A 15,717-nucleotide genomic window follows, 5' to 3' on the forward strand; every position below is an offset into this window, starting at 1 on the left:
TATCAATGGTGTCCTCAATTATTTACTACATTTTTTTTCATTAGGGCAATTTATTTGGAGACAGTGCTGTACTTTATATCATCTGCAGGTGTCATTTTGCAAATATTAATCACAAATTCAGGTTTTGTACCTGAATTCATAAATATGCTAAACATGATCACAGCATATGATATTATCTACATTAACAATCCTTGTTCCTACATTTAAATTTCATGAACTGGACCTAGGAGACTTTTAGATATGTTCTGCCTTGTGTCTAATGCACACATGTAATCACTAATTCACAAAAATCTTAGAGAAGGAAATGGTTTTCAGAATTGGAAAAGGTTGCATCTTTCTGTGAACTGCATTCAGCCACAAAGAAGGATCGGCTTGTCTCAGCCAACATACAGCCCAGGAAGGGAATGGATTCTTGATTAAATAAACCTGTTAAAGCCTCAGTATTTGCCTGTTTAGAGGAACAACCAAGACTACATGTACTTGAAGTATTAACCTTGGAATGTAACTCTGTAATGAATAACTGAAAATGTGAACACATATTATGATAACACTTGGATAGACAGTGGGTAACTCATTGCTGTGGTCTTACTTGTCAGTGCGCTGATTCTCTGCCAGAGAACCATTGATTTGTATACAAAATATTGTGGCTAACTCATCATCTGTTAGTGTAACTCCTCCTTTCCAAATGTATGCTCCTAAATCGCAATTAAATTTGCTTTGGATAAGCAGTCAGCTTAAAAGGTGTCTTCCCTAGCACCTCTGAAACTTACTGATACTTGCAAAGCATTGGATGCTCTTCAGCTTTCCTTTGCACAACAAGGCATTGAGAGTAGGGCTGTACAAAGCTTCAGTCGCTGATAAGATTCAGCAGAGGTTCGGCCCGTTTTGGTGGCCGAATCTCCGAATCCAAATCAAATCAGGAGACCCTTTAATCTGTCTGAATCAAATTGGAACACTACAAATCAATTCAGATAGATTCAGAAAGATTCGACGATTCGGACATAGACACAGTTTTAAATGTTTTTTCTACATACCTCAAGGTACCAGGTGACTCATGAATGCTGGGATGCTGGGGCGGATGGAGCATCCTACAGGAGCATAGGGGCTCCCCAGCATGCTTGGCAGCAGATCCAGAAGTGGACTAGAAGCACTTCTGGTCCACTTCCAGGTCCAGTGGGGAGCGTGCCCCACGACTCAGCAACTGGTGCCTCCTGGGCCTGGGGGGGCCCCCAAAGGTCCCCCCATGGCTGATTGCTGAGCTAGGGAATGCAGGGGGGCCCCTGCGTGCTCTGGGTCCACCACTGAGCATGTGGGGGGCTCACCCCGCACTCCTGTGGGACGCTCCATCTGCCCCAGCATCACAGCATTCACGAGCCATGCCTAGTACCTCAAGGTATGTCGAAAAAACATTTAAAGCTGTGTCTATGGCCAAATTGCTGATTCCCTGAATCAGCATCGAATCTTCAGATTCGGATTCGGCTGAATTGAATCGGGACAGTGATCCGAATCAACAAATTGAATCACTGTCCTCTATTCAGGCTGAATCTGAATCGAATGCGGCTCGTTTCGACACCCCTAATAGGCAGTCAACAGTTCCATTGTGCAGGATGATCTATTTTGGTGATTAGGGCAGCTAATGTTTACAAAGCAAACATTTCTGACCTTTTTTACATCATCATCATTGTGTAATGCATTTATATGTATAATCTTACAATTCTCACATAAGCCAGGGTGTGTGTAATTTGCATTTGGGATCATAGGAATTGTCTTCATTATAAATATAATGTATTGTGTCTCAATATGGCATGCAAAATGCATCTCATGACAAGTTGAAAATGGATAACTATTGATAATTAGTCTCTCATGAATAATTAGTCATCATTACCAACTCCCTTGAAGTAATTAATTAACCAAATGTAACTGTTTTCCAAACAGGAAAAAAAACAAAAACCTGTTCTACATCTTTAAGCAAAATTCCCAACTTCTTCCATGATGGCACTCTATAAAACCTATACACATGTATTTGTACTTTCCCATCTTTAAAGTAATTTCCACATAATCTCAAGGCCAAAAAATGGTCCACTGGCCAAAGGCCATTCTTTCATTCCAGCCCATCAATTACTCCAGATGCCTTTGACATTATTTCAAAAAAATAATGCAACAAAATAAAAGCTGCAGCCCCCTCACTACCACTAGCACATTTGCAAGTGTGATTTGTAGTGGTGAGTTCAGGGCAGGGAGGGGCAAATCAGTTTTAATAATGGAAAGAAAGACAGCCTGCTGCAGCTGTTCAATTACAGCTGAGCGTGTAAGCACACGTGTAAGTATTTAACTTCACAAAAAATCAGTATTCCCACTGGCTTCAATAATATTATTCACATGCAAACATTTAAATAAATGCCTAAATATCTAAATTTCATATGGCCCTTCATCCAAGGAAAAGTATTTCAACAATTGTACTAAAAAATTGTAATGACTATAAAGTTTATTGGTCCTTAGTAACTTCCAATCCAAGTTAGTATAATTTAAATCACTCGAGGGCATCCGTCACTGCAGCGCAAAAGCAAAGTTGTGCTGAGTGGGCATTAGGAGATTCCACTCCTAGCTTAAGCTACTGCTGCTTAGTACATAAGATGTCACTGCTTGTTAGTTTTAGCATATTTTTCTTATCTTTGGTAGTTTTAGGACAAGTACCTGTATTTTTAATGCAACCCAAGTCTCTGATCCGAGAGGACCACATCACAATAAGGCTAACCAGGACCTAGTTACACAATAGGTGCCCAAGTCACAAAGCAAGATGCAAATCGAGGTCACTGTTTTAAATGCCCAGATTCTTTAGGCCTAACTGTTGCCTAAACTCTGCTGAGATCCAGCTTAGTCCTGGCAGGCACCTGAAGTCCACCCAGGTCCCAGCTTTCCTAGATGCAGTCAGAGCAACTGTGTGACGGACACTGTACGTGGAGGAGAATCTTTGCTGCTGCTCTGTGTATTTTTTCACCCATGACTGATGAGTGCAAAGTGCTGATAGATGTTGATAGACTGGAGAGGGTCCAGAGGGGGTCACTTGTATGGTTAGGGGCTTACTGCACAAGCCCTATGAGGAGAGACTGAGGGACCTGAACCTCTTCAGCCTCCGCAAAAGAAGGCTGAGAGGCGACCTTGTGGCCGTTGACAAATTCATTAGGGAGGGCGCAGCAAGGGACCGGAGATGCTCTGTTCACCAGGGCGCCTCTCCGGGTAACAAGGTCACAAACTGACAGAGAGCAGATTTAGGCTGGATATCAGGAAAAACTTCACAGTAAGAGTGGCCAAAATTTGGAAAGGCCTTCCAAGGGAGGTGGTGCTGTCCCCTACCCTGGGGGTCTTCAAGGGAAGGCTGATAGGCATCTGGCTGGGTCATCTGACCCCGCACTCTTCCCTGCCCAGGCCGGGGGTCGGACTCGATGATCTCCGAGGTCCCTTCCGCCCCCGGCACCATGAACCCCTGCAGCGCAGCGCAGCGCCCTCCGCCTGGGTCACCCACTGCTTCCTTTTGCCCTCTCTCCCCGGGGCCCGGCGGACCCTGCACCCTCGGCTCCTCAGCTGGGCTGCAAGGGGCTTTCCCCGGCCACCAGCTGGGGGACCGGCCCGCGGGAAGCGGCGGGGGAGGCAGGGGGTGGATCCACCCCTCGGGGTCGCGCGGAGCTGGCGGGATGCCCCCGTGCGCCGACCCGCCCACGGCCGGCACCTCCCAGGCGGGCGAGGCTGCGGCCGTCCCCTCGGCGCGGCCCCGCTGCCCGCCCGGCGGGAGGGCCGGAGGGTGGGTCCGGCGGCTTCTCGTGTCGTGCCCGGCCGCGAGCCCCGGGTCCGCGACGGCGGCCGGGCTCGGGGCCAGCGCGCCCCCTGGCGAGGCGCCGGCGGCCGCGGGGAGAGGGAGAGGAGGCGGGTGCGGTGCGGTGCCTCGGGCGCGGGGGGCGGCCCGGCCCGGCGGTGGAAGTGCCCGCGCCCGCGCCCGCGGCACGAGGGGGCGGCGGGCACATGCGTAGACGCGGCGGCGCGGGTGGACTCCCCGCTCCTCTTAAATGAGCTTCGTTGCGCGGCGCCCGCCTCAGTGCGGCCGGCAGCGCCGCTCCGCTCCGCTCCGCTCCGCTCGCCGCGCCGGGGCCGCCGGGCATGGCTGGGAGACAGCCCCGGGCGCCGCCGCCGCCGCCACAGGGGCCGGGGCTGCGCGGGGACGCGGCGCTGCCCCCGCGCTGAGCCGCCGCCAGGGAGCCGGGGGCCCCCGCCGCGCCGCGCCGAGGGACCATGGCCCTGGGCCGGCTGTGCTCCGTGCTGGAAGGTAGGAGCCGGGCGCGTCCCCGTGGGGCTGCCTGCCCGGGCTGGCGGGCGGGCGGGCGGCGGCGGCGAGGCGGGACTCTCCCGCGGGCAGGGCGCTTTCCTTCGGGCGCCGCGCGGAGGAAGGAGGCTGCTCCGCGCCCGGCGGCGGCGGTGTGGAGGCGCCGGGACGGCGGGCGGGCGGGCGGGCAGAGCTGGCAGTGAAGTCCGCGCCTCGCGCATCTCCGCGCCCTCCCGCTGGCTGGAAGAACGAGGGAGTCTTTGTTAAATGATCAGGCGGCTCCGTTAGGAAATCTGCTCTTCCTTAATGTGTGCTTGCGTTATTGAAGCCGTGGAAAGCACAAGGCAGAGACTGCGGGGGAGACTCCCCTGTTCAGTGATGTCCTCCCAGGGTCTGAAAGTTGCAGGAAAGTCTGGTTGCAACCCCGAATGGTCCCGACCCCGGCAGCGCTGCGTTTTCCTGCACTGCAGAGTGGCTTTGGGAGATCAGCTCCAAGTAAATATGTTTACATTGACCATTTTTTACCTGAAAACATCTCCTCTTCTGACCTGAATGATGGCATTAGTAGTCTATCATTTCTAGATAGGAAACGCTCACTCTGTCTAAAACCATTTTTTCTTTCTAGCTCCTTTTTTTTTTTTTAAATACACCCACATCCACAAAATCCAGTTGGCATATGTGCTTTTGAACGACTTCCTCTATATGCCGGTTTAATTGTGCTTGGTGAGAATAAATGTGCTTACGGTGTTTCTGTTTGTAAACGTGTGGCTGTCTCCACAGACACCTTTGCTATAACATAACCTCACTTTAGAGGCTCCAGTAGCTCAAGTTAAGATTTTTAAAGGAGTCTCATGTACACTTCATGTGTTGTCCAACTTGAACGTGCTTAGTTAGCATATACATTCAACAAAAAACAGAAATATCAATGAGTGTTGAGAATTGTAAATGCCACTTACCAGGATTCCAGAAATAACCCGTAATTACTTAATATCAAAGCTCTCTTTATCCTCTCTACTAGAAATCTCTATAGAGTCAGACTTTGTCAAATAATATCAAGTGATAAGGTTCCTATAAATAGGCACATCATTTACATTTTAAAAATAAACCGTTTTGAATAGTTCTTCAATTAATCTTTCATAAATTGAATGCTGCAAGCTCCTAAAATCCTTTCATAAGATATCCGCTTCCATTGGTGACGGTCTGAAGCAATGTCATAGGGTTGGCCATCTTAAAAACACAAAAAAACACTATTACCTTGTATTTGAAATTGGTAGATTTGGCTTAAATACATCTGCCACCAGATTTTAGTACATTACTGTGGCAAATGATTCACATTTCAATAACATTGAGAATACTTATCACCTCTCAAAGTACACATGCATTTTACTGTCAGCTGTGAGGACATATTTTTGGATTATGCAGCCGAGGGCAGAATTGGGCCCGTCATATTCAGTTGGGGTAATCCGCTTTTAAATTGGAGTCTGACTGCTCAGAGCTACCATAAGATCTTCCACTATCAGTAACAAAAAACCTGTTTGACTTCAATCAGTCCTAAATCTGATTTTATTGCCACTGCCATGATACTAAGTTAAACCTGTAAAGACTCATATTATGTATGCTAGGGCCATCGAGAATTGATTTGCTCCCGTTCAGCTCCCCCAAGTGACAAACAGTGACTGGGAGAGCAGGACAGTCGGAGGTTGCGACACCACTGCAGGCTTTGCTGAAGTGGATCCCAGCCAATCTGACCTGCTTTCCTGGTGATGTGCATGTGCCTCCCAGGAGCCTGGCTTACCACAATTCTCAGTGGGGTCTTTTTCTGAGAGTGCTGTGCTTGCCCTCTTTTTTTTTTTTTTTTCCCCCTTCCCCCAATATCCAATGAAATTGTAAAACTCTCTGCTATAAGCCATTTTGATTTATTGGCATGCAGTACTTGGAATTAAAACATAGCTTGACAAATACAGGAAGCTCTATAACAACACACTACGGCTCTTTTGCATTTCTCAAGAGGGAAAAGTAGGCCTCGTCTTACTAAGTCCTGCTTCCTTCATGCTTTAGAACATGTAACTAAATATAGCCCTCTCCTCCACAGCATCTTGTCTTCACTGAAATGTAGCACACTAAGGGTTGTTTTACTTCCTTGTCTCGTACCTTGCATGCAAAAGTGAATTCTCCAGTACCAACACAAAAAAGCAAAAGTGGGCTGATATTAAATAAATTATAATTAAAGCCTGGAGTAGCGCTAAGAAGATGCTGGCAATCTGAATGATGGATAAGTGGAAATTTTCTGGTCTGAGCCTTTACAAACAGCAGGGCCAAAATGAAATACTTCTATCCCTGGAAAGTCAGTAGCACTGGGAGTGTACAGAATTTATTTCCAGATCTGGCAAGTTGCAAGAATGTGGACCTTAAAATCACATGATGATGATGATTAACATACTGCCATTCTCCCCAGTCCCTTATTTGCATTTTGGCATGAGTTTTGACAGCTAATTTCTCACAAATAGGAAGCATTAGGGATTAAGGTTTCATTCCATTGCAAAGCTAGAAACCTCACTTGCCCATTGTGGAACGGCTTATAGTAGATCCATGTAGCTGAAATCAAATAAAGAAAATACAACTGTCTGTATCTGTTTTCTGCTGTAATCCAAAGTAAATTGAAGCCGGGAACTATTTTTAACCTCAGCAAATGCATTCAAAAGTGTTGAGCATCAAGCAGGAGAAAGTTGTGTAACTACATGCTTGTGTTCCTCCCCCCCCCAACCGAAGTAGCGTTGTTTTATACCAGTGGGAGCCAAACTTTTTTGGCAGGAATGCCACAAATTAGCCCCTCACCCCTCCCAAGTGCCACTCCAATCCCTTTTCCTTGCCTAATCTGCTGTTCAACTTTCCTCTCTCTGACCAAGATGCTGCTCTGCTTCCTGCCCTGTTTTCCCTGCCTGATCTGCTGCTCCACTTTCTGCTCGCTGCCCTTTCTGCCACTGTGCTTTCTGTTCCCACCCGTCTGCCAGATGCCCCCCACACAGGCTGCCCATTGCCACTTGTGGCACTTATGCCACAGGTTGGCCACCTCTATTCTGTGCCATCTTGTGCTTGGCAGAGTGCATTTTGTTAACATAGTTATGGACATAGAAAATGTAAACGTGTGTTGCATTCCAAGCAGTTCAACTTTAAAAGAAAAAAAAAAGGGTTGTAATTTCCTAATTTTCTTAAAACAGGGTATGTGACATTGGCACTTAAAAATTGTATGGGAAAACTAGTATAAACACACTTCAATATTGAACATTCATTTGCACAATTGAAATGAGAGCAGAGAATGACATAGCATTAAGACTAAAGGAACTAGGGAAATACATAATCATAATGAAAAAGTTACAATTTACTTGATCTTTCTTCCCCCAAATTTATTTTGTGGGGAGAGACTTAATAGGAAGATTTGAAATCAAAAAATGCATCTTTACAGCTTTTATCTATCTGTAAATAGACCTAGCACAAAGCACAAATGCACAGTTCAAGTCAGTGATGAGTAGTCTGGTGTTGGGAGCAGTTTTTATTGCAAACTGTGTAATTGTGCCTGAAATTGCAGATGGTCCCAAACATTTCATTTACAAAATTATCCCATTTAGGAAAGTTACAAGTGCAGTGAAGGGATTTGGTCTTCTTGGACCAAAACATGCTGTTATGCATTTGTATTCCTGGTGTCTTAGATCTTGTGATGATCAGAGCTTGTTGCTCCCCTGAAGCAGACTGGTTACACCAGTTTGCTTCTCTCTCCTTAAGTACCTATTAGGCTGCTCACATGCTGGGAGATGATCAACAGCTACTTGCATTCCCAGATCTGGAACCCCCCTCCAATAGCATCATTTCACCTGGTTGAAAAATTTCAACAGAAAACAGCAACTGATTTCCTGCACCATCCCCTCCCCCTGCTCCCCAGTGAAAATGTTCCTCATTTATTTGACCACTCTTTGCCTCCCTCTATCTGATGTTTCTTAGTGGGACCTGTATTAAGCATCTGTGCTCTGATAAATGGCAGGGAGGGGCTGTCAGTGCTTTTAAAATTGCTTATCAGAAAAATTCCCTGCATGGCCCAAGAACCAGGGGAGGTACGGGGAGGAAAAGTAGGGGACTAGGAAAAGCAATCATTTTACTGTTTTGATGTAATTGTTCTCATAAACAAGGTAAGAGGCAGGAATGTTTAACAAACAAATATATTCAGACAGACTTTGTGGGAAATGTCTTTTTCCTTAAAAACATGCTGGGTATGTTGAGAGTAAAGAAACAGTTTCAACAAATGAACAGAAGGGGTCAGAAATGTCTTTAAAATTTGTTACAGTCTGCTCTATTCTGAAATTCAAAATGCTGCTCTTCAGAAGTGTTTTATTATGAGAGAACCAGCAATAAAGTCAACTCTGGCAGAGATGTACAGGCAGTATAAGCAAAAGAGAGCAGATCAGTTCTGTCAATGGCAGAGAAACCACCCCCATCTTTCTTTTAATTCCATGGCATAATTTTAACAAGGAGTTTCTAGGCACCCCTCACATCCCCTTCGTGTGGATGCAGCCTTCTCTGCAGCCTCTTGCTGCAGGCATCTTGAAGAACCAGTAAACAAACGTGCATGTCGGAGGGAAAGCCCCTGCTTGGAAGCAGAACGTTTTTCTTTTTTTCTTCCCCTGCAGAAGCTGTGCAGCTCTGCTTCTAGATGTACCCAGGGGTGGATTAAGAGCAAATGGGACCTAGATCAACTGAAACTGCCAGTTTTTTCCTAGAGAAAAGGGAGTCAGAAATTTTTGCTGACCCTCTTGAGAAAACCTGGAAGTGACTCTCGAATGTGGATTAGTCTGCCTATTCAGTCATGGAGTGATCTGCCACTGGCCTTAAGCAAAGGAGTGAGGGAGAACTATGTTTACCCCTTGAAACCAGCTAGCCTGCTTCAACCACAGAAAACTGGTCTTCAGCTTGCCTGTTTGACATTCGTAGAAAGGAGTCGTACTGGAAGCAACGATTCACAACATGACTGTGTCTGAATATATTCAAATATCCTGTTGGCACTTTACATTCCAGCAGAGATGTGGTGCTGGAAAGGTGCTATAGCTGATGAAGCACGCTTCTGTTACAGAGCTCTTGTACAGCAAAATGTTAAAAGTGGTTGACAACCCAATTAGCACATTCTGGACAGGACTTGTTGATGAACCAGCTAAACTTGCCTTCCCCTAATCCACACTTGCTAAACTACTGCTACTGCATTCCATCATTCATTTGCCTGTCATAGAGAGATGCATCTGTTAGAAAAATAACATCCATTGGGTAAATTCTAGCCAGACATCCATCCTGCTTGCCTTCTGCCTCCTTCTCATTCAGCCATCTGAAACATGCTGATGAGGTGGTCACAAAGAATTGGGAGAAATTCAAATCCTGTGTACCACAGAAGTCTGTATAATCAAAAGAGGAGCTCGTAAGCTGCTGTCTTCCTGCTGGCTAGTACAGTTAGGTGCCTGACAAAGCAGCCACAGTTGCAGACTGATGTTCCTTTGCACTACTAACACGTATCACTAAATGACAGCAACCAACAGCAGTGGAACTCACTGTCCTGGACTTTCCAAATCATTTCTTTTATGAGCTATCCACAGCTTGACCCTGGAAACTTATGCACTGGCCACATTTCCTGAAAGAAGAGAGATTACCATCACCAGCCTTTACCACCAAAGCACCTCTTGTCCCTTCCTCACTTTTTATCTTGTCTGTTTAGATTGCCAGGACTAGTCTTTACTGTGTAATTTGTATAGGCCTAGCACCCTAGTTGACCCCAACCCGGACTTTGGATCTCTGTGGACTACTCTGAGACCTCAAACTCAAGTTATAGATAGGCCAGTACTATCACAGCTGAAATTAACATGAGTATATACAACAAATCAATTGGTACGTGTACTCTGATTGTACTATTAGTGTGTTATGATTAACATGAGGTTTCACAATACAAGTTAGTAGCTATAGTTAAGTACAGTAGATGCAAAAAGCATTCATTCCCGAGGAGAACTAGAGTTTGTACCTGACTGGGTTCTTTCCCATTCATGACCTGTATGTTGCCAATTATTGTGTGCATTTGTGTACCTGGTACTTCTATCAAGATGAGAGTGAATTGAGATGTGCTTGGCATCTTATTCACAGGATCCTGACCAGCATGTACATGAGTGTCTAAGTGACCAAGTATTTCTTCAAAAAGTAGAAAGAATTTTTTCCATGCTGCTGCATTTACTCAAATATAAGACTAACCCTCCAACAATTAGATTTTATATATGGAAAATATAAAAATGTTACAATTTTCCAGTATAACCTCATGATCCAGAGCACGCTGGGGACCAAGCACCTGCCGGATATCTGAAAATGCCGGATTTTTTAAATCCAAGCAGGGTGGGGTAGCAGCAGGCGGTCCTGGAGCAGCCACGTGTGGTACAGGGTGGTTAATGGCAGCGGCAGTCACTACATGCAAGCTTTCTCCTCTGCATCTGGGGAGCACTGTGGGGGAGGGGGTGTGGAGCAGCAGCCACTCCAGTGCCAGATTTCTGAGAATGCCGGATTCATGATGTTTTTACTGTATTTCAGGGTTGTCTTGAATCCCTCCCCCCACCCCCACTGCTACTGCAGGGAAAGCAGTGACAGGGGTGGGGGGCAGTCTAGTGGCTTCCTTGACCTCTGCCCTGCCCACTCCTTCCCCTTGCAGCCTTCCTGCCCGCACTCCCACCCCCAGCTCCCACACAGCTTCTGTTCCTCGCCACACTTCCCCCACTCTCTGCCTCTTCCCCCATTCCCCCTTGACTGTTAGACCCTGCTCAGGCTGCTCTGTCCAGAATCACAGCACATGGAAACCCAGCCCTTGCCTGGCTATGCAGCAGTGTGAGCACTGCTGATGGGCCAAGCAGAGTAAGGCGTCCGTGTGCTCTGAGCCTGAGAGAGAGCCCAGTCTGAGCTGGAGCACATGGAAATTCCTTCCCCTGCCTGGCCAACCAGCCAAGTGCCTGATAGTAAGAGGGAAGAGGTGGGTGGGGAGGGCAGAAGCTGCAGGGGGGCAGGAGGCTGCTGTGGGTCCAACTTTGGCCCTGACCTAGGTTAAGGGCGAGTGTCACGGCTGCAGCGACCACCTGCTCCCCTTTCTGCTTTGTAGGCGAATATAAGACAAGGGGCTTTTTTCCCCATATTGAAGCCAGTTACTTGTAATTACAACTCTCAGTAAATTAATGGTATTTTATATTTTTCCATTTTAAAAAAAATTCTAGAACGGTTGTGAAATGCCAGCAACTAAACCATTTAATTCCCCCAAATAATGCACATTTCATTGAATTTCAGATGATATATTTTGAAAACACAACATAGGCCTGCTAACAGGGCACATCTACATGTGATGCTATGTTGCCATAACAGCACGCTACAGTGATGTAGCATCTGCAGGGGTTTACATGTGACCAGCAGCTACTTCACTGTACATCATGCTTCCCTGTTATAGTGCGCTGCTATGGCAAAGTAACTGCTAAAAATAACCGTGCACAGCATGCGCGGCACAGTACGGGCCGCTACGGTGCCATGATTTAGTACTCCCAAAGCGAAGTACAGGCAGTCCTCGGACTTACGACACAATTGGTTCCTGAAAACCGTGTCTTAAGTTGAAATGTAACTTGGAACCAATTTTCTCATAAGAAACAATGTTATAAATGGGGGATTGGTTCCCAAACCAAAGTCTGATACCCCATTTTCACCAAAAATACCCCAGAATTTTGTACTTGATTAATTATAGATGAGTAATATAGCTACATTAATATATTTATATCGTAAATACCAATCATATTGATTTGGAAGGACTTCTTTGAGGTGATTTTACTGGACTTTTTGAAGGGTTCTTGGTTGGACTTTTTGAAAGATTCTTGGCTGGAGTCTTCTCAGGAGTCTTGGCTGCAAGTTTTTCTGGAGTTGTGCCTGCTTTCTTAAAGAAAGTGTCCAAGGAAGTTTGGACAGATGTTCTCCAGGGAGATGAGCAACACAGCAAACTTGTTTGCTGGCATGGCATCGCATCAGATCAAGCGTTGTAAGTTGAAACGGACATCATAAAGTTGAAACAGGGTGTCAATTTATAAAGGCTGTAAGTGCGAAATATTGTAAGTAGAGGACTGCCTGTACTAAATCACAGCGCTGTAACGATGTCACCATAGCTGCACGTGTAGACGTGCCCACTGAGTAGCAGTAATGGCTTGGAGTATAATATGTGGTACTTTCAAACCTGAAGAATATTAACGCTGAATATTGTCAGCTGAATTGTTGTATGCAAATATGGAGAGGGGAAGGTATTTTGTTTCTTTTCTTTTTTTTTTATGAGGCAGAAACTCACAGATTCTCTCTTAAGCTTGATCTCCCCTTGAATGAGGAGTGGAGATGTGAAAGTTAGTGTAGAACATGCAACCTCCACAATCATAGAACTAAGATGCACAAAGATTGGATTAATCCCTAGTCTTTACCTTTGGCTGGCGCAGTGACTTTGAGGCAGCTGGTTTCCTGCAGCTCCATCTGGGTTTTCCAAAACATGCAGCACAGAGATTAACAGGGTAGGCTGGCCCCTGGGGAAGCAACCACTTCTGGTTGCATGTGGTGATGGCGCAGCCAGCCCACAGCTGACTGGGAGCTTCTTTTGGTTTGTTTCTGGGGGTCCGTGGGCACCCAGGGCTATTGTTCCAGTTGCTTCATGAATCTTACTGACCAAGTCTGCAGGGTCCTGTGGAGAGCTTCCCACAACTTGGCCTCCTCCAATACATATCCCACAACCCTTCCTCCCACCAGAAATACCCCAAACCCTAAGAGCTGTGCCAGGCCTTTAACTAAAAAAAATTTAACATAGATTAGGATGGTCTTATTCTCCCATATGCCCTATCCACATTCAGGTGGTATTTGTAGACACTTTTGTCTCCTCTGAGTGGTACCTCTGTGCTCCTAAATGTTATGCTGGGATATTCAAAGAGGATTAACTGCCTCAAGCAGCCTGACTTTTCTCTAGATCTCCTGATCCATGTCTCGGGTCTAACAAGATTATGTCAGAAGACAGGCCTTCAGGTCATATTTGTGTACTACATTTTCAGACTGTGTGCAAGGGCAAGAATGTTTTTGACACTAAGGATTCCTCTTTGAAATCTCTGGGGTTATACTTTTGAATCATGCTTAGGTGTTTGCACAGCTAACAGTGCTAATATTGGATCTCAACCCACAGCACCCATAAAAGGATCTCACAGAACCCCCAGCTGAGAATCACTGCTGTTGAGAGTACAGCCTCCCCAGCTGCAGGTGTGTTTTCATGTGAAACTCCTTATCTCCTTATTATTGCCCTGCTACCAGGGGCAAAGGGAACAGCAAAAGATATCTTTTCAACATTTAGAAGCAGGGCTGCTTCAGATGGGATCTCCAAAGACTCTTGGAAGAGCATTAGAGAGCTAGCCCACTGATAAGCAACTGACAAAAAGAAAAAGGGGAAGAAGACTAAAGAAGTGGAAAATGAGAAAGAAAAAAGGGAGGGGGAGATGGAGTGAATGGGAGGAGGAATATAGCCCTACAGTAAAAGTAGACAAATGTCTAAACCATTTATCTTCTGTAATTGCCTGCTTATCTGCTATTTGTCTGTGCTGTTCTGTAGGAATTGCAGGCTGTTCTGTTGCATTTATACACACACTGCACACACCTCTCAACTATTTTTAGTATCAGCATGCATTTTAGTAAAAGCCAATTGGATTTTTGAAAATCCTCTATGAGGTTTGTTTCTGTGGCTGCATCATTTCAAGAAGGGAAATCACTGGATACTGTTACTGAAATATAGCATGGCTTTGTCTCTATTTGAAAGGCTAGTGAGCAGTAACATTGGAATAAATATCGACACCTACTGAGTTGGGTTTTTTTTAATTGGGAGGGGAAAAATACGTTAAAAAGATGACAGCCCTGGTAGGTATCTCTACTAAAAAAGGTGAACATATTGTCATTTGGAGGTGACTGGCTGTCTAAAATATTGTTACCTGCATGAACAATCTCTGTATTTGTATAATTATAAATGATCCATTCTGTTTAAGATCTTTCCAATTTTGTACTATTGGAAGCAGTACAAAGGTATGAAAGCTGGTGTAATTTGATTTCTTTGAGACTGCTTCATTGTTACAGAGCAGAGGTCAGACATGCTGCAGCTCTTAAGGAAGATGCAAACCCATGGCATAATGTGTTGATACATTATTTACATGGAATTGCGCAACTGCACTCGATTCAGCTATAAAAGCCACCTTCAGGTTCTTGCTCCATTTGCCAATGGAGCAGCGAATGGAGAAAAAGCAAGATAATTTTGCAGCAGTGATAAAGCTTCCTTATGGGAAAAACTGGTAACCTAATGAACTTTTTCTTTATATCAACCATGGGAACAAAACATGCATTATGATTAGTTACTCTATGAATATGCACACAGATCCTTGAATTTTGTAAGTTTAAAGAGATATTAAAAAAGACCCACAATCTTAAAAAAAAAAAAAAAGAATTGAATTCATAACAGTAAATGTCACTCCATCAACAATTGTAAACATTAAGATATTGATTGTATGTCAATATATGCTCTTGTTTTGGCAATGATTAACTAGTAGAACAGCATGGCTCTGGAGACTTATAAAGTCACTGGACCCTTTTTTTTCTCTGAGGTCTTCCCAAGCCCAGGGCAAGTTAGTAATAATCAAGGGGTTTTTACCTTCTGTAACAGATGGGATACCATCTGTTGGGAAAATCATATTTGCTATAGATTAGCATTAATGAAAATCTGCAATTATTATACATGTGGGGATTCAAGGCTCTTGCTGAGTCTGATCTATTGGCTGACAATTAACCCAGGGAAAGCAGAGATGCCTCTAGGAGTGTTACCCTTGTTTGAAAGATCCATAAGTCAGTTTGGAATACAAAGGCCATGCACATTAATGAACCAACTTAGTAGGATAGAAAACAACTGTCTGTGTGGAAAAGCAGGTAACTTTATGGAAGTTATGTTAATGTGGTCAGGAAATGGAAAGGGACAGTAGAGAGGCATATTGTGAAAACAACTGGAACATTGTAGTGATGCTATGGGGGGCATAGCATACAATAAGGTGCTATGAAGACAAACTAGGATGCTTATATAGCTTGCCTGCCAGGCAATGCAAGCCCAATCCTGCCCGCTTAGAAGGGCTCAAAGGCTGTAACTGGCAGCCTTGTAAAGCACTGCAGGGGGAATAAGAGGAGAGCTCCTGAACCTACAAGTGCTGACATGGAGAATGCCAGTTGAAATCCCTGCTCTACAACCATAAAGCTGTGCCCTGTCAGGCTGAATTATAATCTGGCTTTGGAAAAGAGGCAGGATTCCCCCTCTG

General features: G+C 45.2%; 1 protein-coding gene across 8 annotated transcripts in view; it reads left to right on the forward strand.

Annotated features, from left to right (window-relative positions):
- Window positions 1–3,805: 3,805 nt before the first annotated feature.
- NETO2 (neuropilin and tolloid like 2) overlaps window positions 3,806–15,717 on the forward strand; it is a 50,751-nt gene continuing 38,839 nt past the window's right edge. For 2 of the 8 annotated variants that reach the window (XM_059713808.1, XM_059713811.1), the window contains exons 1-2: window positions 3,810–4,318; window positions 4,644–4,810. In XM_059713808.1, coding sequence (XP_059569791.1) covers window positions 4,062–4,318; window positions 4,644–4,810 — 424 coding nt within the window. In that variant the 5' untranslated portion in view covers window positions 3,810–4,061. Of the gene's footprint in view, window positions 4,319–4,643; window positions 4,811–9,009; window positions 10,235–13,562; window positions 13,637–15,717 lie in introns of those variants that run through there. The other 6 variants (XM_059713812.1, XM_059713813.1, XM_059713810.1 and 3 more) reach the window with 5 other exon arrangements.

This window comes from Alligator mississippiensis, chromosome 10 (assembly GCF_030867095.1).
Source record: "Alligator mississippiensis isolate rAllMis1 chromosome 10, rAllMis1, whole genome shotgun sequence".
Taxonomy (NCBI): domain Eukaryota; kingdom Metazoa; phylum Chordata; order Crocodylia; family Alligatoridae; genus Alligator; species Alligator mississippiensis.